The 25,540-nt window shown below is 47.9% G+C and overlaps 2 protein-coding genes across 2 annotated transcripts in view; one reads left to right on the top strand and one right to left on the bottom strand.

Moving 5' to 3' along the window:
• PALD1 (phosphatase domain containing paladin 1) overlaps window positions 1-212 on the bottom strand; it is an 89,259-nt gene extending 89,047 nt beyond the window's left edge. Inside the window, exon 1 of the mRNA XM_088841947.1 lies at window positions 33-212. The gene's annotated coding sequence lies outside the window, so the exon portion shown is untranslated. The remainder of the gene's footprint in view (window positions 1-32) is intronic.
• NODAL (nodal growth differentiation factor) overlaps window positions 1-25,540 on the top strand; it is a 44,286-nt gene that overhangs the window by 99 nt on the left and 18,647 nt on the right. The window contains exon 2 of the mRNA XM_088841963.1: window positions 25,437-25,532. Coding sequence (XP_088698089.1) covers window positions 25,437-25,532 — 96 coding nt within the window. The remainder of the gene's footprint in view (window positions 1-25,436; window positions 25,533-25,540) is intronic.

Raw genomic sequence — 25,540 nt, 5'->3', positions numbered from 1 at the left:
TGCAAAGGATAGTAAACCACCCCGTTACTCACGCTTCCAAGAGAATCACCAGTGGCCATCCACAGCCCCTCTGCCCAGGCAAGCAAGTCCGAGTTCAGTCCCTGCAAAGAACCATAAGCTGTGCAAACATCCAGTTCCCTTGTGGGAACACTCAAGCCAAGAATTATTTCCTGACAGGCAGAAACAATTCGCCGGAAAGCAGAGGAGCTGGGATCAAATCAACAGAAATGAGACTTGACAAAAGATGAGAAACAGGCCCTCCTGCTCTTTCTGCTCCTCACTGCGCACCAAGCCCGCCACAGCCTGGGGGACACTGGGCCCAGGGAATGGACAAAGTCAGGGAGGGTGCTGTTCTGGCTCTGCTCCCCCTTATTGTCAAGACTGGGACCCACATGAGCCCTCCAGGACAGGTGTCTTGGAACCTGCATTCTTCCCTGAGAGCCAGGTGGTCTCTGAGCCCCAACACAGAAGCATTCCCATTTGCCCTGGCTGCCCCTCCAGGCCCACTGTCCCACCACCAGCATCCAGTAGCCCTCAGTTGTTCAGGCCCTTCCCTCTGCAGCGCAGGGCTGAAAGACCCAGGCTCTGAGGAGGGCTGACTTGCCCTGGACCTAACCTTGGCAGTTTTACCACTATGAGACCCCTACCCTAACAATCACCATATTTCTCCAAGTCTTCTTTTCCTTGTTTGTAAAATGGTATGAAGAGCTGTCCACGCCTCCAGAAAATGTCTGGAAGTTTAAAGGAGCGCCTGGCTCTCAGCTGGTGCTTGCACGTGGCCGGAGCTCACTGACTGAAGCTTTTGTTATCGTTATTGTTATTGCCACCTGAACTCACACTCTGACCCAGTCCCAAACCTGCCAGGGCCAAGGGGTTCTTCAAGGCTGAGTTCAGGTTCTTCCTCCTCCAGGCAGCCTTCCTTGTTCCCAGGATCTCGGTTTGCTCCAGACTCCTTCCCCCTCACCTCTGTGCAGGAAGCTGGGACCTGAGCATTCCTGCTTGGCACAGGATACATGGCCAATAATTGACATTATATTAATAATTATCAGGAGGATTATTAATTTCATTGGTTGGGTTTCCTTTGGGTCTAGGTCCAAGGATAGCATCTCCTACCTCCCAAATTCACACACTAGGTTCAAACTTTTTTGACAGAGACTCAACGTAAGAAATACATTTTAGGGTATAAATCCTAAAGAAAGATCAAAACTCTAATTTGAAAAGATACATACATCCGAATGTGCACAGCAGCACTGCTTACAATAGCCAGGACATGGAAACAACTCAAGTGCCCACTAAAAAACATTTAGAGACTTCCCTCGTGGTCCAGTGATTAAGAATCCGCCTGCCCTGCCAAGAGGACACGGGTTCAATCTCTGGTCCAGGAAGATCCCACAAGTTGTGGCGCAACGAAGCCCTTGCACCAGGGATAGAGAAGTCCCAGCTCACTACAACAATGAAGACCCATATGTGGTGCTCAGTCGCTCAGTCGTGTTTGACTTTTTGCAACCCCGTAGACTGTAACCCACGAGACTCCTCTGTCCATGGAATTTTTCAGGCAAGAATCCTGGAGTGGGTTGCCATTTCCTCCTCTAGAGGAATCCCTCTTCCCGATCCAGGGATTGAACCAGAGTCTCCTGCATCTCTTGCTTGGGCAGGCAGATTCTTTACCATCGAGCCACCTGGGAAGCTCTGCTGCTGCTGCTGCTGCTAAGTCACGTCAGTCATGTCCGACTCTGTGCAACCCCATAGACAGCAGCCCACCAGGCTCCTCTGTCCATGGGATTTTCCAGGCAAGAGCACTAGAGTGGGGTGGGAAGCTCTAGCACAGTCATAAAATAAACTCAAAAATTTTTTTAAAAAAACAAACATTTGGCTTAAGAAGATGTATACTTATACAATGGAATATTCAGTTCAGTTCAGTTCAGTCGCTCAGTCGTGTCTGACTCTCCGCGACCCCATGAATCACAGCACGCCAGGCATCCCTGTCCATCACCAACTCCCGGAGTACACTCAAACTCATGTCCACAGAGTCGGTGATGCCATCCAGCCATCTCATTCTCCGTCGTCCCCTTCTCCTCCCGCCCCCAACCTTTCCCAGCATCAGAGTCTTTTCCAGTGAGTCAACTCGTCGCATGAGGTGGCCAAAGTATTGCAGTTTCAGCTTTAGCATCAGTCCCTCCAATGAACATCCAGGATTGATCTCCTTTAGAATGGACTGGTTGGATCTCCTTGCAGTATAAGGGACTCTCAAGAGTCTTCCCCAACACCACAGTTCAAAAGCATCGATTCTTCGGCGATCAGCTTTCTTCACAGTCCAACTCTCACATCCATACATGACCACGGGAAAAACCATTGCCTTGACTAGACGGACCTTGGTTGGCAAAGTAATGTCTCTGCTTTTTAATATACTATCAAGGTTGGTCATAACTTTCCTTCCAAGGAGCAAGCGTCTTTTAATTTCATGGCTGCAATCAGCATCTGCAGTGATTTTGGAGCCCAAAAAAACAAAGTCTGACACTGTTTCCACTGTTTTTCCATCTATTTCCCATGAAGTGATGGGACCAGATGCCATGATCTTTGTTTTCTGAATGCTGAGCTTCAAGCCAACCTTTTCACTCTCCTCTTTCACTTTCATCAAGAGGCTTTTCAGTTCCTCTTCACTTTCTGCCATAGGGTAGTGTCACCTGCATATCTGAGGTTATTGATATTTCTCCCGGCAATCTTGATTCCAGCTTGTGCTTCTTCCAGCCCAGCGTTCCTCATGATGTACTCTGCATATAAGTTAAATAAGCACGGTGACAATATACAACCTTGACGTACACCTTTTCCTATTTGGAACCAGTCTGTTGTTCCATGTCCAGTTCTAACAGTTGCTTCCTGACCTGCATACAGGTTTCTCAAGAGGCATGTCAGGTGGTCTGGGATTCCCATCTCTTTCAGAATTTTCCACAGTTTCTTGTGATCCACACAGTCAAAGGCTTTGGCATAGTCAATGAAGCAGAAATAGATGTTTTTCTGGAACTCTCTTGCTTTCTCCATGATCCAGCGGATGTTGGCAATTTGATCTCTGGTGCCTCTGCCTTTTCTAAAACCTGCTTGAACATCTGGGAGTTCACGGTTTACATACTGCTGAAGCCTGGCTTGAAGAATTTTGAGCATGACTTTACTAGCGTGTGAGATGAGTGCAATTGTGCGGTAGTTTGAGCATTCTTTGGCATTGCCTTTCTTTGGGATTGGAATGAAGACTGACCTCTTCCAGTCCTGTGGCCACTGCTGAGTTTTCCAAATCTGCTGGCATATTGAGTGCAGCACTTTCACAGCATCATCTTTCAAGACTTGAAATAGCTCAACTGGAATTCCATCACCTCCACTAGCTTTGTTAGTAGTGATGCTTTCTAAGGCCCACTTGACTTCACATTCCAAGATGTCTGGCTCTAGGTCAGTGATCACATTATCGTGACTATCTTGGTCGTGAAGATCTTTTTTGTACAGTTCTTCTGTGTATTCCTGCCACCTCTTCTTAATATCTTCTGCTTCTGTTAGGTCCATACCATTTCTGTCCTTTATCGAGCCCATCTTTGCATGAAATGTTCCCTTGGAATCTCTAATTTTCTTGAAGAGGTCTCTTGCTTTTCCTATTCTGTTGTTTTCCTCTATTTCTTTGCATTGATCACTGAGGAAGGCTTTCTTATCTCTCCTTGCTATTCTTTGGAACTCTGCATTCAGATGCTTATATCTTTCCTTTTCTCCTTTGCTTTTCGCCTCTCTTCTTTTCACAGCTATTTGTAAGGCCTCCTCAGACAGCCATTTCGCTCTTTTGCATTTCTTTTCCATGGGGATGGTCTTGGTCCCTGTCTCCTGTACAATGTCACGAACCTCCGTCCAGAGTTCATCAGGCACTCTATCAATCAGATCTAGTCCCTTAAATCTATTTCTCACTTCCACTGTATAATCATAAGGGATTTGATTGAGGTCATATCTGAATGGTCTAGTGGTTTTCCCTACTTTCTTCAATTTAAGTCTGAACTTCACAATAAGGAGTTCATGATCTGAGCCACAGTCAGCTCCTGGTCTTGTTTTTGCTAACTGTATAGAGCTTCTCCATCTTTGGCTGCAAAGAATATAATCAATCTGATTTCGGTGTTGACCATCTGGTGATGTCCATGTGTAGAGTCTTCTCTTGTGTTGTTGGAAGAGGGTGTTTGCTATGACCAGTGCATTCTCTTGACAAAACTCTATTAGCCTTTGCCCTGCTTCATTCCGTGCTCCAAGGCCAAATTTGCCAGTTATTCCAGGTGTTTCTTGACTTCCTACTTTTGCATTCCAGTCCCCTATAATGAAAAGGACATCTTTTTTGGGTGTTAGTTCTAAAAGGTCTTGTAGGTCTTCATAGAACCGATTAACTCCGGCTTCTTCAGCATTACTGGTTGGGGCATAGGCCTGGATTACTGTAATATTGAATGGTTTGCCTTGGAAACGAACAGAAATCATCCTGTCATTTTTAAGATTGCATCCAAGTACTGCATTTCGGACTCTTTTGTTGACCATGATGGCTACTCCATTTCTTCTAAGGGATTCCTGCCCACAGTAGTAGATATAATGGTCATCTGAGTTAAATTCACCCATTCCAGTCCATTTTAATTCACTGATTCCTAGAATGTCAACGTTCACTCTTGCCATCTCCTGTTTGACCACTTCCAATTTGCCTTGATTCATGGACCTAACATTCCAGGTTCCTATGCAATATTGCTCTTTACAGCACCGGACCTTGCTTCTATCACTGGTCACATCCACAACTGGGTATTGGTTTTGCTTTTGCTCCATCCCTTTATTCCTTCTATAGTTATTTCTCCACTGAGCTCCAGTAGCATACTGGGCATCTACCGACCTGGGGAATTCCTCATTCAGTATCCTATCATTTTGCCTTTTGTTACTGTTCATGGGGTTCTCAAGGCAAGTATACTGAAGTGGTTTGCCATTCCCTTCTCCAGTGGACCACATTCGGCTGTGGTCCATGTGATCAGATCGGCTAGTTTCCTGTGATTATGATTTCAGTTTGTCTGCCCTCTGGTGCCCCCTAGCAATACCTACCATCTTATTTGGGTTTCTCTTACCTTGGTCGTGGAAAATCTCTTCACAGCCGCTGTACCTTACCTTGGGTGAGGGGTATCTCCTCAAGGCCGCCCCTCCTGACCTTGAACGCGGAGTAGCTCCTCTCGGCCCTCCTGCGCCCGCGCAGCCACTGCCTGTTGGACGTAGGGTAGCTCCTCTCCGCCGCCGGCCCTTTACTCAGCCACAAAACAGAATGAACAATTGCCTCTTGCAGCAATGTGGATGGAATGTTATACTTAGTGAAGTCAGAAAAAGACAAACATGGAATCTGAAATATGATACAAATGAACCTATATACAAAACAGAAACAGACTCACCGACATTGAAAACAAACTTATGGTGACCAAAGTGGGAAGGAGAGAGGGACAAATAAGAATATGGGCTTAACAAATTCAAACTACTAAACATAAAATAGATGAGCAACAAGGATCTACTATATTCAACATCTTATAACCTGTAGTGGAATAGAATCTGAAAATACATATATATAGCTGAATCACTTTGCTGTATTAACACAAGATTATCATGGCCTATAGCCAACACAACACTGTAAATCAATTATACATATATATACACATACAAATATATATACACATATCTATATACTATATATATATATATTTTTTTACTTTGGGACCACCAGCTACACAGAGACATAAATATACGAAAAATGCTTAGCTTTACTACATGTGATGCGCGCTGACACTTTCTAATGTATCCTATCCTATTTCTTTTTGTTTTTACTGATTACAGGGCACAAAGCTGATTTTATCTGTGACCTGCAGTTCGAAAATGCTTCAAAGAACAGTTAGGTTGCGAGGGCAAGAGAACCTGGACGCCTACCCCATCACCACTCAGAGCCTGACTAAAGAGTGCCCAGGACAAGTGGAAGGAGGGTGATTCTATCTCCAGAACATCTCTCAAGTACTACAAGGAGAGTGCTCCATCAGAAGAAAAAGAGAGAAAAGGGAGATGGAATCCTGGTTCATCCATTCAACAGATATCCCATTCATTCACTGTCAATCAATGATCATTTACAGAGCCCCTTCTATATTCCAAAACCTTGGCCTTGAGCAGTGAATGAGGCAGACAAGGTCCTGCCTTCGTGAAGCTGACATTTTAGTAGAGTGGGGGCAGGGGACACAATAAAGAAGCAAATATTAATAGCAACAGAAGCACAATCATTCCTAAGTGACTTAACTAGGAAGAAAATAATACAATAGAATAGTGTACTGGTGGGGCCACTCAGGAAAGGATGGGAGTCTCTAATGTTCAGGTAACCCACGATGCATACCTCACTCACCTGAGCTGGTGGTTGGTTGAGGGGCCTAAATGGGACGATGACTTCAAAGTACTTGGCACTGTCCTGGCACAGAGTGGCTTTTATGTTCATCGTTATTAGATGGATAACCGTGGTTGAAGGCAGGCTGTGATAATGTTCTGCAAAGTGTAAGGCTGCACTGGGGTTCAGAGGAGGATGAGGGGACAATGCTGACGACAGCCCAAGTCCAGGACCCATGCATGTGTTGACCTGTCCCTCTGCACAGCTCAGCTGGCTTGTCTCTCCCCGTTTCCCAAGCCACAGCTCCCTACTTCCACCTCCCTGCACAGTTCAGCCCAGCCCAGTTGGAGCTGTGATCTCTAAAAGTTGGGGCACTGAAAGAGTTCACTTCTTTCCTTCCAAAGCCACACAGGGACAGATACCGATCAGCCTTCACCACACTACCTTACACCTCTGTAGACTCCTGCTGATCAGGTCACACCTGGCCGGGGAACATGGGTGCTGACTCCCAGCAAGACAGCACAGGAGTAGAGATCTGGAGTCCAGCCCCAGGAAATGCTGAAGGCTCTGGGTCTGTTCAGTGGGAGCAGAGAAGTCTCAGTGGCAGGACACTGTCTTCTGGTCCCCGCAGGGCTATCAGGGAGAGAGTGAGGATTTGCCTCAGGTGAGCTGCTCAAGCATCTTAGCTCCAAGCAGCAATGCTGAGTACCTACTATGTGCCTGAACCTGGGCTCAGGGAAAAGACCCCACTTTGCCAGAGGTGCTCAGAGGTCTATAGGGCAGGCAGACCAGTAAACTGATATTTCAAAATGATGTGTTTCCTGCAGGGTGGAGTGGGAACTGGGGTACTGGTACTGGGGGGTCAGGTTAGTTCAGAGTGGAAGTGGATGTCCTACCAGCTCAGTGATGTAAAGAGATCTGTTTTGACTTTGGCATCAGACAGACTTGAATTTGAATTCCAGTTCTGCCACTTCTGAGTTATATGAACTCAGGCAAGTTTCTGAGCTTTTCTGAGCCTCTGTTTTCATATCTAGAAAATGAGGATTGGGACTTCCCTAGCAGTCCAATGGTTGAGACTCCGCACATCCACCGCAGGAGACTCCAGTTAGATCCCTCAGTTAGGAAGATCCCCTAGAGAAGGAAATGGCAACCCACTCCAGTATTCTAGCCTGGGAAAGTGCATGGACAGAGGTGCCTGATGGACTACAGTCCATGGGGTCACAAATGGTCAGCCATGACTTAGCGACTAAACAACAGGGAACTAAGATGCTGCATGTTGCGTGGTGAGGCCAAAAAAAAAAATCTTATAAAATGGGGAAAGTCACACACATTTTGATAAGATTTTGAGATTAGATTGGAGAAGGAAATGGCAACCCACTCCAGTACTCTTGCCTGGAAAATCCCACACCAGGTTCCTCTGGGAGATTACAGTCCATTGAGGTCGCAAAGAGTCAGACACGACTAAGCAACTTCACTTAAGATTAGGTGAACTAACAAAATTTAAAGCCCTTACTAGCTGTCCAAGAAGAAGCTCAGTAACATAACAGTAGTTATGACTGCTAGTCATCATAAGATCCCCTCCAAGGACTTCTCTGATGGTCCAGTGGTTAAGACTCCGAGCTCCCAAGGCAGGGGGCCCAGGTTTGATCCCTGGTCAGGGAACTAGATCTCATATGCCGCAACTAAAACCTAGCGTAGCCACGTAAATAAAAAGTAAATATTAAAAAAGAGAGGGAGAAAAGAAGATCCCCTCCAAGGTGTCTCCCTCTGCCTTCACCTCCTTCCTTCTCCCCCTCCCCTACTTGCATCAGTTTAGTTCAGTTCAGTCGCTCAGTCGTGTCCGACTCTTTGTGACCACATGAATCACAGCACGCAAGGCCTCCCCGTCCATCACCAACTCCCGGAGTTCACTCAAACTCATGTCCATCGAGTCGGTGATGCCATCCAGCCATCTCATTCTCTGTCGCCCCCTTCTCCTCCTGCCCCCAATCCCTCCCAGCGTCAGAGTCTTTTCCAGTGAGTCAACTCTTCACATGAGGTGGCCAAAGTATTGGAGTTTCAGCTTTAGCATCAGTCCTTCCAATGAACACCTAGGACTGATCTCCTATAGGATGGACTGGTTGTATCTCCTTGCAGTCCAAGGGACTCTCAAGAGTCTTCTCCAGCACCACAGTTCAAAAGCATCAATTCTTCGGCAATCAGCTTTCTTCAGAGTCCAACTCTTACATCCATACATGACCACGGGAAAAACCATAGCCTTGACTAGACGGACCTTGGTTGGCAAAGTAATGTCTCTGCTTTTTAATATGCTATCTAGGTTGGTCATAACTTTCCTTCCAAGGAGTAAGTGTCTTTTAATTTCATGGCTGCAATCAGCATCCGCAGTGATTTTGGAGCCCAAAAAAATAAAGTCTGACACTGTTTCCACTGTTTCCCCATCTATTTTCCATGAAGTGATGGGACCAGATGCCGTGATCTTAGTTTTCTGAATGTTGAGCTTCAAGCCAACTTTTTCGTGCCTCCCAAATGCAGAGAATCCCCTCCCCCACTGCTGTCTGTAAGAAGTGCCCAGTGGCCTTCTGCTGGGTCTCACTGCAGAATCCCAGACCCTGGACACTGAAACTAATGAGGCGGGGTGGGATGCGGGGGGTCGGAGGGGGGCGCGAGGGGGTCTGCCAAACCTTGCAGCAGGAAGACCATCCATCCCTGAATAAACAGGCTGTCACCCCTTCCCTCCCACTCTCCCTCTCCCTTAAATAACCCAGATCTGTTGCCCAGTTGTATCCAAGCAACACCACTCAGGCTTCCAAGGATGTCTCACTCTGACAGAGCCATTTATGAAGATGCTGCAGGGGAAGGGGGGGTGGGGCAGGGGTCAAGGGAGCCACAGCGGCCCGACAGCATCTTCCCAAGGCCTTCATATAGCGACGAGACCCTGGTCCCCAGGAACAGAGCTCCTGGGCTGATCCCTCACCAGATCGGTGGGTAGGGAGGTATCCTGCTTACCAGAAACATTCCAGAAGAGGCCAAGACCTCCCAGACTTACAGGGAAGATCCCAGACTCCCCAGAGCATGGGACACACGGGAACCAGTGAAGTGCCTTGGCAAGATAGTTGGCCCAGGCCCAGCCTTCTGAGATCTGGTCTTGGTGCCAAAATTCACAGGCTATGTGAATTTGGTTTTTCCAACCAGGTCACCCACCCTCTCTTAGCCTCAAAGAAATCTTCATGCCGAAAGAGGATAGGAAAGGGATGTGCTCACACTTTTTGATAGCATCTGTCCACATGACACACGCAGGCTCTTCGCCTTAGCAATTCCATTTCTAGGAATTTAGCCTAGAGATGTGCCCACACAACTGACAGATTAACAATCACATGGGGTTATTCCTCATTTAAGATGCTGCAAGATTGGAAACAAGCGAAACGTCTATGGACAGAGAGATGACAGGCTAGATAAGCTCTAGAACATCCAGGAAACTGAGATGCGAGGCAGATGTATGTGGGCTGACAGAAAATGATCTCTAGAGCTGGGAGCGAAGCTCAGGAGTGGACACTGACAGACAGTGGGGGTGCTGTCTTCTGGACAGCGGTGCTGGAGCCAGCCCTGGCCTCCATCTCTAAGGGAATAGATAAGTCACACGGATTCCAACCACAGAATCCCATTCAACAAAAACACCCAACAGTCCAGGTGCACACACAAATGTGGAACCAGCTTGAAAACACAGTATCCTGTGATAAAACAACAGAGCTGGATTAGCCATACAATACCCATTGATGGAAAGTAACCACAGTCATACACAGAAAAATCACCATAGTTTTTGTTTTTTTCATGAGAATGTGTGCATTATGCAAAAACGTTTATCAGACACGCTACCATGGGTGTCTATGAGAAAAAGGAAAGCAGTGAAGGGGAAATAAAACAGAGGACAGTGTAAGAGAAAGGCCTTGCATGTACTGATGATGGTATTTTAAGGAAACTTACGTACTCAACTCTGCAGCTGAGGTGAGAAGGAAGGAGAGACGGGGGAGGGAGGAGAGAAAATTGAAGGACAGAGTCTCTCATATTCTAGCACTTAAAGAGCTGCATTGATTTGTCCCTCAAGGTCCACTGGGATTGGTTCTGGGACCCACTGGGTATAAAAATCTGCAGATGCTCAAGTCCCTTATATAGTAACAGTCATATCAGCTGTACGTACAGTAGAATCAGCTCATGTGGATACGGAGGATTGCCTATATATACATACACACAAAAACTACAGTTGACCATTGAAACAGGGGTCTGAACTGCAGGGTACCACTTATATGCAGATTTTTTTTCCATGAATACATACTACAAGATTCATGGTAGGTTGAATCTGCAGATGGAGAACAGGGGATACCACTAGGGGCCGGCTATAAATCAAATGACACTACGATTTTTGACTGCATGGAGGTGGGCACTCACCTCTGCAATGTTCAAGTCAACTGTACATTAAATGTCTCTGAAGGACAGATAAGAAATTGGTGATTTTAGTCACCTCCAGGGATCTGGGGCTTCCCAGATAGCTCAGTTGGTAAAGAATCAGCCCGCAATGCAGGAGACCCCAGTTCAATTCCTGGGTTGGGAAGATCCGCTGGAGAAGGGATAGGTTACCCGCTCCAGTATTACAGGGCTTCCCTTGTGGCTCAACTGGTAAAGAATCTGCCTGTAATGCAGGAGACCTGGGTTCAATCCCTGGGTTGGGAAGATCGCCTAAAGAAGGGAAAGGCTACCCACTCCTGCATTTTGGCCTGAAGAATTTCATGGATTGTGTAGTCCATGGGTTGCAAAGAATCGGATACTACTGAGCGACTTTCACTTTCTTTCCAGGGAACTGGGTGGCTGGAGGGAAACTTTTTACTGCATACCTTCTTGTGCATTTGAATTTTGTTCCACATGGATGTGTTATCCTACTTTTAAATAATGACAACAATTCTCAGCTGATAGGCTTGTATACATGGGGTTAATCTCTGGAAGGCTACCAAAGATGCTGGGGAGAGAGCTCAGCCCTCATAGGATAGTTGAGGCCTGGGGAAGGGAAGCAGGAGGCTTGGGGAGGAGAAGCAGACCTGCCCTCCATTCACTATCCTTTTGTACAGTTGTTTTGTTTTGTTTTTTAACCCTGGGCATCTATGATAAAGTCTAATAATTGTCATTTTCATAAATTTTTTTTGTATGTGCCATGCAGCTAGTGGGAATCAGTGAACTAAAATAGACTGGAATGGGTGAATTTAACTCAGATGACCATTATAGCTACTATTGTGGGCAGGAATCCCTTAGAAGAAATGGAGTAGCCATCATGGTCAACAAAAGAGTCCAAAATGCAGTACTTGGATGCAATCACAAAAATGACAGAATGATCTCTGTTCATTTCCAAGGCAAACCATTCAATATTACAGTAATTCAAGCCTATGCCCTAACCAGTAACGCTGAAGAAGCTGAAGTTGAATGGTTCTATGAAAACCTACAAGACCTTTTAGAACTAATATCCAAAAAAGATGTCCTTTTCATTATAGGGGATTGGAATGCAAAAGTAGGAAGTCAAGAAACACCTGGAGTAACAGGCAAATTTGGCCTTGGAGCACGGAATGAAGCAGGGCAAAGGCTAATAGAGTTTTGCCAAGAGAACACACTGGTCACAGCAAACACCCTCTTCCAACAACACAAGAGAAGACTCTACACATGGACATCACCAGATGGTCAACACCAAAATCAGATTGATTATATTCTTTGCAGACAAAGATGGAGAAGCTCTATACAGTTAGCAAAAACAAGACCAGGAGCTGACTGTGGCTCAGATCATGAACTCCTTATTGCCAAATTCAGACTTAAATTGAAGAAAGTAGGGAAAACCACTAGACCATTCAGATATGACCTAAATCAAATCCCTTATGATTATACAGTGGAAGTAAGAAATAGATTTAAGGGACTAGATCTGATAGAGTGCAATGAACTATGGATGGAGGTTTGTGACATTGTACAGGAGACAGGGACCAAGACCATCCCCATGGAAAAGAAATGCAAAAAAGCAAAATGGCTGCCTGAGGAAGCCTTACAAATAGCTGTGAAAAGAAGAGAAGCGAAAAGCAAAGGAGAGAAAAAAAAAAAGAAAAGGAGAAAAGGAAAGATAGATGCATCTGAATGCACAGTTTCAAAGAATAGCAAGGAGAGATAAGAAAGCCTTCCTCAGTGATCAATGAAAAGAAATAGAGGAAAACAACAGAATGGGAAAGACTAGAGATCTCTTCACGAAAATTAGAGATACCAAGGGAACATTTCATGCAAAGATGGGCTCGATAAAGGACAGAAATGGTATGGACCTAACAGAAGCAGAGATATTAAGAAGAGGTGGCAAGAATACACAGAAGAACTGTACAAAAAAGCTTCATGACCAAGATAATCACAATGGTGTGATCACTGACCTAGAGCCAGACATCTTGGAATGTGAAATCAAGTGGGCCTTAGAGAGCATCACTACGAACAAAGCTAGTGGAGGTGATGGAATTCCAGTTGAGCTATTTCAAACCCTGAAAGATGATGCTGTGAAAGTGCTGCACTCAATATGCCAGCAAATTTGGAAAACTCAGCAGTGGCCACAGGACTGGAAACGGTCAGGATTCATTCCAATCCCAAAGAAAGGCAATGCCAAAGAATGCTCAAACTACCACACAATTGCACGCATCTCACACACTAGTAAAGTCATGCTCAAAATTCTCCAAGCTAGGCTTCAGTAGTATGTGAACCGTGAAATTCCAGATGTTCAAGCTGGTTTTAGAAAAGGCAGAGGAACCAGAGATCAAATTGCCAACATCCGCTGGATCATGGAGAAAGCAAGAGAGTTCCAGAAAAACATCTATTTCTGCTTCATTGACTATGCCAAAGACTTGGACTGTGTGGATCACAATAAACTGTGGAAAATTCTGAAAGAGAGGGGAATACCAGACCACCTGACCTGCCTCTTGAGAAACCTATATGCAGGTCAGGAAGCAACAGTGAGAATTGGATATGGAACAACAGACTGGTTCCAAATAGGAAAAGCAGTACGTCAAGGCTGTATATTGTCACCCTGCTTATTTAACTTATATGCAGAGTACATCATGAGGAACGCTGGGCGGGAAGAAGCATAGGCTGGAATCAAGATTGCTGGGAGAAATATCAATAACCTCAGATATGCAGGTGACACCACCCTTATGGCAGAAAGTGAAGAGGAACTAAAGAGCCTCTTGATCAAAATGAAAGAAGAGAGTGAAAAAGTTGGCTTAAAGCTCAACATTCAGAAAACTAAGATTGCGGCATCTGGTCCCATCACTTCATGGGAAATAGATGGGGAAACAGTGGAAACAGTGTCAGACTTTGTTTTTTTGGGCTCCAAAATCACTGCAGATGCTGATTGCAGCAAGGAAATTAAAAGAAGCTTACTCTTTGAAAGGAAAGTCATTACCAACATAGATAGCACATTAAAAAGCAGAGACATTACTTTGCCAACCAAGGTCTGTCTAGTCAAGGCCATGGTTTTTCCAGTGGTCATGTATGGATGTGAGAGTTGGACTCTGAAGAAAGCTGAGCGCCAAAGAATTGATGCTTTTGAACTGTGGTGTTGGAGAAGACTCTTGAGAGTCCCTTGGACTGCAAGAAGATACAACCAGTCCATCCTATAGGAGATCAGTCCTAGTTGTTCATTGGAAGGACTGATACTAAAGCTGAAACTCCAATACTTAGGCCACCTCATGCGATGAGCTGACTCACTGGAAAAGACTCTGATTCTGGGAAGGATTGAGGGCAGGAGGAGAAGGGGATGACAGAGAATGAGATGGCTGGATGGCATCACCAACTCGACGAACATGAGTTTGAGTGAACTCCGGGAGTTGGTGATGGACAGAGGGGCCTGGCGTGCTGTGATTCATGGGGCCGCAAAGAGTCGGACAGGACTGAGCGACTGAACTGAACTGAACTGAACTGATGCAGCTAGTGGGATCTTAGTTCCAAGACCAGGGATCAAACCTGATACCTTGACAGTGAGAGTGCAGAGTTCTAACCACTAGATCACCAGGGAATTTCCTCATACTTGTCATTTTAAATTTTCATTGTGAGCACTTTATATATGCACAAAAGTAGAAAACAGCATAATCGACTCTATATACCCACTATCACATATGACAGTTATCAAGATTTTGCCACACTTGCTTCATTTACCATTAGCTTTTTTTCTCTCTCTTTTGGTTTTCCTTCTGGAGTATTTTAAAGCAACCCCCAGATACCACACAATTTCATTCCAATCTCCATCAGAATATGATGGATGTAATAAACACATCTTAAAGACATGAAGTCTCAGAGGCCAGACCTAGAGGGAGCTTCCGTACAAGACCTCTGAGGGCTAGTGGTCCCTGTCTCTTCTTGACTGTCCCTGGAGACGAGAAGCTCACTCCTGACCCAGTTTCCTTCTTTGTCCTAATGGCCCAGAGTTAGGCTTCTCAGAATTGGCAGACACATCCCCCCTCCATACTCCCTTTGTTGTCTTGGAGGCACCCAGCCATGAGCAGGAGCAACTCAAAGCCACAGAGTAATAGCCCAGCTCATTAGAGTCCCTTCCTTTCCAAAACAAACTCAGGAGCATAATGGCATGCTACGCACAGTCCCGTTAACTGAAGGCCACTGAAGACCTGCTGGTTTAGAATGCCTCTCCAGATACCACCCCCCACAACAGCCCCCACCAGGCCATCTGAGACAGACATTCACTGTCCAGGCAGTCAGGGGTAAAGCTGGGACCAGACGTAGGCAGTTGTTCCCAGCCAGCCTACATGTGCGCTTGAATCACCTGTGGGAGGGGCTTGACCACAGATTCCCAGGCATCATTCCCGCCCTCCTAAGCCAGGGTGTCCAGGGCTGGGGCCTGGGAAAGCCCCCTGGGTGGTTCTAAGGCAACAGTCAACTGTCTGGTGTTTGGGAACCATTGGGGCAAATGACTCCTAGGCCTTCTTCCACTTCCATGGCCCATCCAACTCTTAGCAGCCTGCCTTTGTACTGAGATTCTGGCCTGCCCCCTGACCAAGCCAGCATGTAGAGTTCCCACCTGCATATGGCAGGGGACTAGGGGATGCCATCCACTCTCAAGAGTGTGCTGACCAAGGCTCAGAGGGGCATAGACAATCCCCCAAATCCAGGGTGTTTTCTGAAGCCGGAAGCACAGATTCAGACATGGGAGTTCACCACCGTCCCTGCATGGTCTTTCCCCTACAGGGGAAGGGAGACACTGAGTGTTTACTTTGTGCCATAGTTCACGTGCAGGAACCCACTGCAGCCTCACTCCGCCCCCTGAGGCAGGAGGCATCTTCTCCTCCTCCTTCCTTACCTCCTCCTTAGCAGGTAAGGAAATGGAGGCTCCGGGAGAGGCAATGATCTGCCCCAGGGCACATGGCTGGTAAGGGACTGAGCTGGGATTCACAACAGGCAACCTGACTTCAAAGCTCCCCTTTCCATGTGGAGATGTGTATATGACTAACTGATCTACTTTGTGTACAGCAGAAATTAACACAACATTGTACATCAACTATGTGCTAAGTCACTTCAGTCGTGTCCGACTCCTTGCGATCCAATGGACTGTAGCCCACTAGGCTCCTCTGTCCATGGACTTCTCCAATCAAGAATACTGGGGTGGGTTGTCATTTCCTCCTCCAGGAGATCTTCCTGACCCAGGGACTGAACCCACATCTCCTGTATCTCCTGCATTGGCAGGCAAGTTCTTTACCACCAGCATCACACAGTCCATGGGGTTGCAAAGAGTTGGACATGACTGAGTGACTAACACACACACATACACCCCAATAAAAATTTTAAAAAATGAAGCTCCCCTTTCCTATCCACAACAAAAGCTCCGGGACCCCACTGGGCTCAGCCACTGACCAGGAGCCCAGGGAGGTGGTGGCCTCCATGTGAGCGCAGCAGTGGATCCCAAAGGCGGCGGGTGGGGGGTGAGCTGAGGGCAGACAGCTAACTGAATCCTGCAGCAAGTTCTCCGCAAGGAGCTCAGCACAATGCACTTCGAGGCTGCCACGGTTGCACGGCCCATCGGTTTGCCTGTCCCCTCCGCCACTAGGCAGTGAGCTTCCAGAGGGCAGAGGCACACCTACTGTTCATCACTGCGTTCCAGCCCAGGGCACAGCATGTGCTGGGAGCTTAATAAGTGCTTGTATAATTGGCCAGGCCAACCCTCCAAACACTTTAGGACAGCTGCTTCCACTGTGAGAGGTGGTCTTGGGCAGAGGAAGCAAGAAAGTCCAGTCCTCTGTACCACACCATGCTTGGACTCAAGTCTACTCTGGGTTACAAATGGCATGCTCAGAATCATGGTGCCGGCTATTTTCAGCCAACCAGAGAGGTAGGTATCCCTCCCATCTCCCCAGGAACTGAAGCTCAGAGTGGTGATGTCACTCCCTCCCAGGGTGGCTCTCCTGACCCCAAAGGCTGCTGTGCCCCGTCCCCTATAACAAGTCCACAAGAAGCCCTGGGCAGGGACCCCTCTGGGGGCAAGAGCAGGGAAAGGGGCATCCACACTTGGGTCTTGGGGAAAAGAAGTTCCTTAACCTTGCCTGGTACCCTTCACCCCACCTTCTTTCCAGCAAGACAGGCAGGCAACCCCTCCAGCTGAGCAGAACACCTAGAGGCCAGGCTTGGTAAGGGCCATGACTGGGCAGGTGGGGTGGGCAGGGCCCCTGACCAGGCTTCTGGAGATTCAAGCCCCAATCGAGATACTGCCTTACCATGTCTACTGGGCAAGTCAAGGAGCCACTCTGGGCCTCATCTCCTCATCTGTGAAATGAGATAAATAATTCTTCCTTGCACATAAACACAGGTACTCTTCTCAGACCCCATCTGCGGTGGGACAAATTGCCCATTTAGTGGCCAGTGACAAACTTCAGACAGCTCTCGGGCACTGACAGCATGAACCCCATGGCTCTCCTTCCACAGAAGAGCAGGACTAGTGAGATCTTGGTAGGGGTTAACCCAACTCCCCACCTCACCCACAAGTGCTCCCCACAATGCTCCAGCCCTTCACTGGGTGATAGGTGCTAGGTACTGCATTGGACTTCAGATCCACAATCCCATGCCTCACTTTGGAAAAGCATATTCCACTACCATCCTCATTTTTTGACTGTAGCAACTGAGGCACAGAGGCTGAGGAACTTGCCCAGTGTCCCCCAGCCATCTCTGACTCCAGAGCCCTTGAGTTCAGCCCCCCGAGTACTGCCTGACTTTAATTGTCCCAGGGACGGGAGCTCATTCTCTAGGCAGACTCCTCTGCAGAGTTATGCTGGCCTTAGAGCATTCCTCCTCCTCCTCTTTACATGAATCTGGCCTCCACCTCTCAGCCAGTCCCCACCTGGTCCTGTCTCCCCAACCCCAGGACACCAGTACACAGGAACACAGCTCTTCCTTTCAAATATTTGAGAAACACCATCTCAGACCCTGATCACAGACTTCAGCTAAACAACCCCAGGGCTTCCAGAGGTCCGTGGGAACTTCCAAGACCCAAAAAGGCCTTGACTATTATTCTACCTCCAACCCCCACCCCAGGGCTTTTTCCCAAGGGAGTCCAAAGAGAATGAAACCCTTCTCTCTCTCTCATCACTCAGCACCTCCCACCCCCCAACCCCCAAGCTGGTCTCCCAGCTCTGACTTCACACCTAGCTGACATCTGCGGTCAGAAACCTGCGGACAAGTCTCCTTCTGGAGCCTCCCCTTCCCCACACCTCCCAGCCTGTGACCGCCTCCTCCTTAAAATCTCTGAAGGGGGTGCAGCCTGAGCTGCTGCTGGCAGGAGGCAGTGAAGCAGTTAAAAAGGCCCACTATCTGCAGAGAGAGAGGGAAAGGCTAGGATGGGGGTGGTGCAGGCAGCTAGAGGCTGGTGGGAACAGGACCGCAGGATCAGGACAGGGCAGGGTCTGCCCAGGCGCCCCCGTTTCCGCCACATCCCTGCCTGTCTCACTCCTTTGTTCCACGTTCTCTCTCTTCCTCTCACAGCTTCTCCCTGGTCACTCAGAGACGCCGCTCTCCCAACTCCCCTCCAAAAACCACTGTTCAAAATGTTAGTGTTTAATGAGTATGGAATTTCACTTGAAAGTGAGGTATTAGTCCATCTGTTGTGTCCGATTCTTTGCGACTCCATGAACCATAGCCCTTCAGACTCCATGCTTCTGTGAAATGAAAATTTCTCCTGCCATATCAATATACAAGAAATGTTGTGTTCCATCCCTGGTCAGGGAACTAAGATCCCACATGCAGCGTGGCCAAAAAACAGTAGTTAAAACGGTTAATTTTATGTTATGTATACTTTACCACAATAATAATAAACACAGAATGGGGAAAATAATTGCCCCATCCCACCCCTTCCTCCCCACACACGAAAGGGCTCCCCAAGAAGCTCGAGGTCATGATCTGAGTAGGAAGACCACTGTGTGGGAGACAGAGACCCCCGGGAAAAAAGGGCACCTGTCAGGCCAGTGAAAGCCTGGAAACCCTGAGTCCCAACCCCCCGGCAGGGTTGGAAGTTACCAGAGGCACCAAGGCAGTGCCTGGCCCAAGGTCACACGGCAAGATAACCATGAAGTTGGGGCGTGAGGTCCAGTGATCTGACCTGACCCTGAGCTGTCCTCAGCAGGGAAATGCAGGCCAGCTGGGGTCCCCAGGGGGTTTAAAACAGAAGGCCCTAGGCTATTTCTCCCCACTGCTCCGCATCCTTCCTGGCACATCCTGCTGATGCGAGGAGCTCCCCAAGTTTCTCATTTCTGTAGGCTCTGCACTTGGCCCTTGCAGCCCTGCCTGGCACATAGAGCTTTCACCACCCTGGGTGGTGGCATGCCACGGAGGATTAGGGCTTCAGCACCAGACAAGCCTGCCTGAGTCCCGATTCTGCCTCTCTATATATGCTCCTAGACTAGGCCCTTCATCTGTAAAATGGGCACAGTAATGTTTAATTCGTAAGGTTCTTTTGAGGATTAGAATAGATGATATAATACATTTGAAGGGCCTGAAACAAAGTAGGTGCTTAAAAAATATTTTTTCTCTCCCTTTCCCCACGAGGGGCCCAGAACCTTCTGCCTAGAACAAGTGGTGCAAAAACGGTCAGCAGGAGGACTTCCCTGGTGGCCCAGTGGCTAAGACTCTGTGCTGTCAGTGCAGGGAGCCTGGGTTCAATCCCTGGTTAGAGAACTAGATTCCACATGCTGCAACTAAGATCCAGTGCAGCCAAACAAATATTTAAAAAATAAATAAAGCTACCCTTTAAAAAAATGGTCAGCAGCATTCTCCACCCACCCACCCTCCCACTGATTGCCTGGGTAACCTGGCAAGTCCATTCCCTTCTCTGGGCCTGTCTCTCCACCTGCAAAATGAAAGGGCTCGCTGACCCTTCACCAGCGTATATAACATCCTGAAAGGATGTATATAATACACAGTTGGGCATGCCATTTACAAGAATGTTCTTAGCAGCGTTATTCAGGATAGCCCAAAATATTCCTACGTAAACAACTCCAGTGTCCATCAAGAGAAGAGCGGATGAATTGTGGTGTGATGGCATAATAAAGACTGCCTAACAAAACGAATGACCTACTGATACAGCAGCATCATGGACGAACATCAGACTTGAGAGTGAAAAGAGCTAGATCAAATGAAAAACGTAGCATAAGATTCCATTGTTTGGACAAACTCCTAGGACAGGCAAAACTAGCCTATGGTGATCAAGGGCAGAGGGGTGGCCACCTCTGTGTAAAGGTCAACAGTGCCTGGGTGGGGGCCTGCGGGAACCTTCTGGGGCGCTGGGGATGTTCTATGTCTTGATCTGGATAGGGGTTGCACAGATGTATACATCTGTGAGGACGCATCCAGTTATGACTTCATATCAGTGCACTTTCTGGATTATGCTTCATCATCCCCTTCACCCACGAAGTGCCAGCCTAACTCTTTCAGTTCCTCAGACTAGCCAGCTGTGGTCCCTCCTCCGGGTCTTTGCATTCACTGATCCCTCTTCTAGGGTGTTCTTCCTCCCAATCTTCCTTCCTTCCACTTAGGTCTTTTCTCACCTGTCATCTCTTTGGAAAGGCCGCCCCTGTTGCCTGCACCTAGAGCAACCTCTCATTATCTTGCTATTTCATCCTCCTGTTAAAATTCTCAGCACAGCACCCATCACTGATACTTTCCTAGTTCTGGCTGTTTGTTTGTTTATTGGCTTTCTCTCCCTACTAAGATGTCAGCACCTGACAGCAAGAATGTGTCTCAATTCAGTTCAGTCGCTCAGTTGTGTCCGACTCTGCGACCCCATGAATCACAGCACGCAAGGCCTCCCTGTCCATCACCAAATCTTGGAGTTCACTCAAACTCATGTCCATCGAGTCCGTGATGCCATTGAGCCATCTCATCCTCTGTCGTCCCCTTCTTCTCCTGCCCCTAATCCCTCCCAGCATCAAGATCTTTTCAAATGAGTCAACTCTTCGCATGAGGTGGTCAAAGTATTGGAGTTTCAGCTTCAGCATCAGTCCTTCCAATGAACACCCAGGATTGATCTCCTTTAGGATGGACTGGTTGGATCTCCTTGCAGTCCAAGGGACTCTCAAGAGTCTTCTTCAACACCACAGTTGAATCAATTGAATTCAACACCACAGCTGAATGAAAAGCATCAATTCTTCGGCGATCAGCTTTCTTCACAGTCCAACTCTCACATCCATACATGACCACGGGAAAAACCATAGCCTTGATTAGACAGACCTTGGTTGGCAAAGTAATGTCTCTGCTTTTTAATATGCTATCTAGGTTGGTCATAACTTTCCTTCCAAGGGGTAAGCGTCTTTTAATTTCATGGCTGCAATCAGCATCTGCAGTGATTTTGGAGCCCCAAAAAATAAACTCTGACACTGTTTCCACTGTTTCTCCATTTATTTCCCATGAAGTGATGGGACCAGATGCCATGATCTTTGTTTTCTGAATGTTGAGCTTCAAGCCAACCTTTTCACTCTCCTCTTTCACTTTCCTCAAGAGGCTTTTTAGTTCCTCTTCACTTTCTGCCATAAAGGTGGTGTCATGTGCATATCTGAGGTTATTGATATTTCTCCCGGCAATCTTGATTCCAGCTTGTGCTTCTTCCAGCCCAGCATTCCTCATGATGTACTCTGCATATAAGTTAAATAAGCAGGGTGACAATATACAGCCTTGATGTACTCCTTTTCCTATTTGGAAGCAGTCTGTTGTTCCATATCCAGTTCTAACTGCTGCTTCCTGACCTGCATATAGGTTTCTCAAGAGGCAGGTCAGGTGGTCTGGTATTCCCATCTCTTTCAGAATTTTCCACAGTTTATTGTGATCCACACAGTCAAAGGCTTTGGCATAGTCAATAAAGCAGAAATAGATGTTTTTCTGGAACTCTTGCTTTTTCCATGATCCAGCAGATGTTGGCAATTTGATCTCTGGTTCCTCTGCCTTTTCTAAAACCAGCTTGAACATCTGGAAATTCACAGTTCACGTATTGCTGAAGCCTGGCATGGAGAATTTTGATCATGACTTTACTAGCTTTGAGATGAGTGCAGTTGTGTGGTAGTTTGAGTATTCTTTGGCATTGCCTTTCTTTGGGATTGGAATGAACACTGACGTTTTCCAGTCCTGTGGCCACTGCTGAGTTTTCCAAATTTGCTGGCATATTGAGTGCAGCACTTTCACAGCATCATCTTTCAGGATTTGAAATAGCTCAACTGGAATTCCATCACTTCCACTAGCTTTGTTCATAGTGATGCTTTCTAAGGCCCACTTGACTTCACATTCCAAGATGTCTGGCTCTAGGTGAGTGATCACACCATTGTGATTATCTTGGTCATGAAGCTTTTTTGTACAGTTCTGTGTATTCTTGCCACCTCTTCTTAATATCTCTGCTTCTGTTAGGTCCATACCATTTCTGTCCTTTATTGAGCCCATCTTTGCATGAAATGTTCCCTTGGTATCTCTAATTTTCTTGAAGAGATTCTTCCCTATTCTGTTGTTTTCCTCTATTTCTTCACATTGATTGCTGTGTCTGTCTAGGTTCAAATCTTGGTTCCATCCAGAGCAATGGCTGGCACACAGTAGATATTAAAATTTGTGGGATGAACAGGCCATTTTTAGGAAGGTCAGATTATGGATCAAAAATTTACCCTTCAAGGTGGTGAGAGGGAATTCATTTTTGTGTTTTCATTCACCCCACAGTTAGAGAGAACCCAACAAGGTGCCGGCATGACCCTCCAGGGATTCTGAGGGAAGACCCAGAGTGAGCAGCTGGCTCAGCCTCCCAGTTCCCAGGGCAAGGAGACTGGTGGGCTCTGGGTGTGGCCATGGCTGCTCATGCCAGCTGAGCATCTGAGCAGCAGGAGAGCCTGTGCTTTGGCAGGAAGCCACCCCCTTTAAAGAGCCAGAGAGCTCAACCAAAGCCCAGCCACTGTCCCTGCCTGCAGGCCTGGTCACCTGCTGCCATGGCAACAGTCCTGCCAAGCCGCTGGCACTGAATGCAGGAGGCAGAGAGCCAGGAAGGCAGCAGGGCATCTGCTGGGCTCCCCGTCCTGGCAAAGGAGGCCCCGTGGCCTGCCTGAGCCACAACTGGAAGAGGTGTGTGTTGTTGTGTTTCTCCGTGCATGTGTGTGTGTGTGTGTGTGCGCGCGCTATGCACAAGCACAGGCAGTCTCTCCCACATCTGGAATGGGGGTTCCATAATGGGTAAAGAATTGTTCAATAGTAAAAACTGTCATTCACTGAGCATTTACTATACACAGGTACCATCTTAAATACTTGCCATGTAGTTCCTCATTCCAGTCTCAAAACACCCTATGAGGCAGGAATTATTCCTATTTTTACAGAGGAAGAAAATAAGGCACAAAGTGGTTAAGTAATCCACCCAAAGTCTCACACTAGTAAGCAGTAGAGCAAGCACTGGAACCCAGAAATCAGGCTCCAAAACCTTAACTTTCCAAGTGGCACTGGTGGTAAAGAACCAGCCTGCCAATGCAGGAGGCATAAGAGACATGGGTTTGTTTCCTAAGTGGGGAAGATCCCCTGGAGAAAGGCATGGCAACCCACCCCGTTATTCTTGCCTGGAGAATCCCATGGACAGAGGAGCCTGGCAGGCTACAGCCCACGGGGTCGATTGAGCAACTTGGAATGGCACGCAAACAGGCTCCAAGCCTCAATGTTCACCTCCAGGGGCACCCTCTCTCCGTGGGGTTGAGGCGTTTGCTTTTCCCGCTGGTCATTCTGTTTTCTGAGTTCTGCACAGGCATCACGGGAAAAGAAAGGGGTTTGATCTGGCCTCTGCAGGAGAGGCCTCTAGCAGGAGAGTTGCCAACAGCCCCCTGGAGGAGATGAGGGTAAACATAACCATGATGCGCAACCCCAAGACTCAAAGAAGTGAGCAGAGTGCAGAGGGCTCTGGGGCAGGGGGTGGGGGGAGGTTGGAGAATGGAAGTGGGGGAGTCCCCCTGGAGTCAGGGGTCTGATGAAGTTTGGCCCTCGCACGCCACCTGCTGGAAAAATGGCAGCAGGACAGCCTCGGCAGCTGGCCTCTTCACAAGTTATTTCTCTAGCACTATGCTAAGTGCTGCTGCTGCTGCTGCTAAGTCACTTCAGTCGTGTCTGACTCTGTGTGACCCCATAGATGGAAGCCCACAAGGCTCCCCTGTTCCTGGGATTCTCCAGGCAAGAACACTGGAGTGGGTTGCCATTTCCTTCTCCAATGTGTGAAAGTGAAAGTGAAGTCGCTCAGTCGTGTCCGACCCTTAGCAACCCCACGGACTGCAGCCTACCAGGCTTCTCCATCCATGGGATTTTCTAGGCAAGAGTACTGGAGTGGCTTGCCATTGCCTTCTCCGATGCTAAGTGCAGGGATGCAGAATAACTCAGATGTTAAACCCAACGCCCGTGGTGATGCTTTCAGTCTTCTGAGAGAGGCAGACATGAACCAACAGGCCCCCAAGTAAAGGTGTAACTTTAGCTGACAATAAGTGCCCTGAAGGAAAAATACAGGGCGCTCTGAAGGAGTGTGAGGAGGTCACCTTTAGATAGGGTGGCAGGGGAAGGTTTCTCCAAGGAGGTTATATTTAAGCAAAGACTTGAACGCTATTCGGTGTTTGCCAGGCAGAGTGGGAGAAAGGGCATTAGGGCAAAGGGGATGGTGAGGGCAAAGGCTCATCAGATTCTAGGAACTCAAGTTGAGGGCAAGGGGGCCTGAGACCCAGGCTTCGGGAGCTTGTATCTGATCCCAAGGCAGCAGGAGCTCTGAGGGATTTTATTGAGGAAAGTGCTGCAGTCCTGTGCACACCGCTGCTGCTCCTGGAGGCATGGACTGTGGGAACCAGCCAGGAGGCCCAGGCCAGAGATGAGCCCAGATGCAGCAATCCTCCACCCCCACTGCCCTGGGCAGTGTGGCAGAAGAAGCAGACAGACCAGGTACCCAGAAAAGATCACTTGTTATAGGGCCTGAATCTTAAACGGTCAGGGGAGGGGGTTTTGAAGTAAAGAACACAAAAATGCAAATACAACTGAGGGCTGGGGACCTTGGAAGGATGTGAACCTCACTCTTCCTTAGCTTCGAGGTAACTTGACTCCAGCTGCCTCCACCTCTCAGCACTCCTACCTGCCCTGCAAAGTGAGATAACTGAGATAACTGTGCAAAGTGCTCTGTTAGTGGGTCTCCAGGTGACAAACTGTGGCGGTAGCTATTGTCAACTGGGCTCCCCTGGGGTCTGGAGTCTCAGATGCACTGTGGAGGACAAGAAGGTGGTGGCGACCCACCCCACTGGTCTCGCCCCCACCCCAGAGCCAGCCTGGCACCAAGTAGGGGGTGTGCAGACGGCCCTGAGCCATAACTTCCTTCCAGGGCCCCCAGCTTAGAGCGTGGGCATATGCCGCCCCCCACCCCCAACCCTCACCCCCAAAGCAGGAGAATTAGGCCCAGAGAGGGGACGGGATAGATGGGAAGAGGGCACATCCCGCTAACCAGAGCCTCGACCACTCGGTCCAGGTCGGGGCTCACTCCGGAGGGTCCCTCTTTCGCGGGGCTCCTGTCCGGGACCCCAGGATGCACAGAGCCGGGGAGCTGCCCGAGAAGCGGCGCCAAGTGGAGGA

The sequence above is a fragment of the Moschus berezovskii genome, chromosome 12, assembly GCF_049115385.1.
Source record: "Moschus berezovskii isolate FMDL1 chromosome 12, NW_MosBer_1.0, whole genome shotgun sequence".
NCBI classification, from domain to species: Eukaryota; Metazoa; Chordata; class Mammalia; order Artiodactyla; family Moschidae; genus Moschus; species Moschus berezovskii.
The sequence above is the reverse complement of the archived record's forward strand: the minus strand, read 5'-3'. Positions and strand labels throughout refer to the sequence as shown.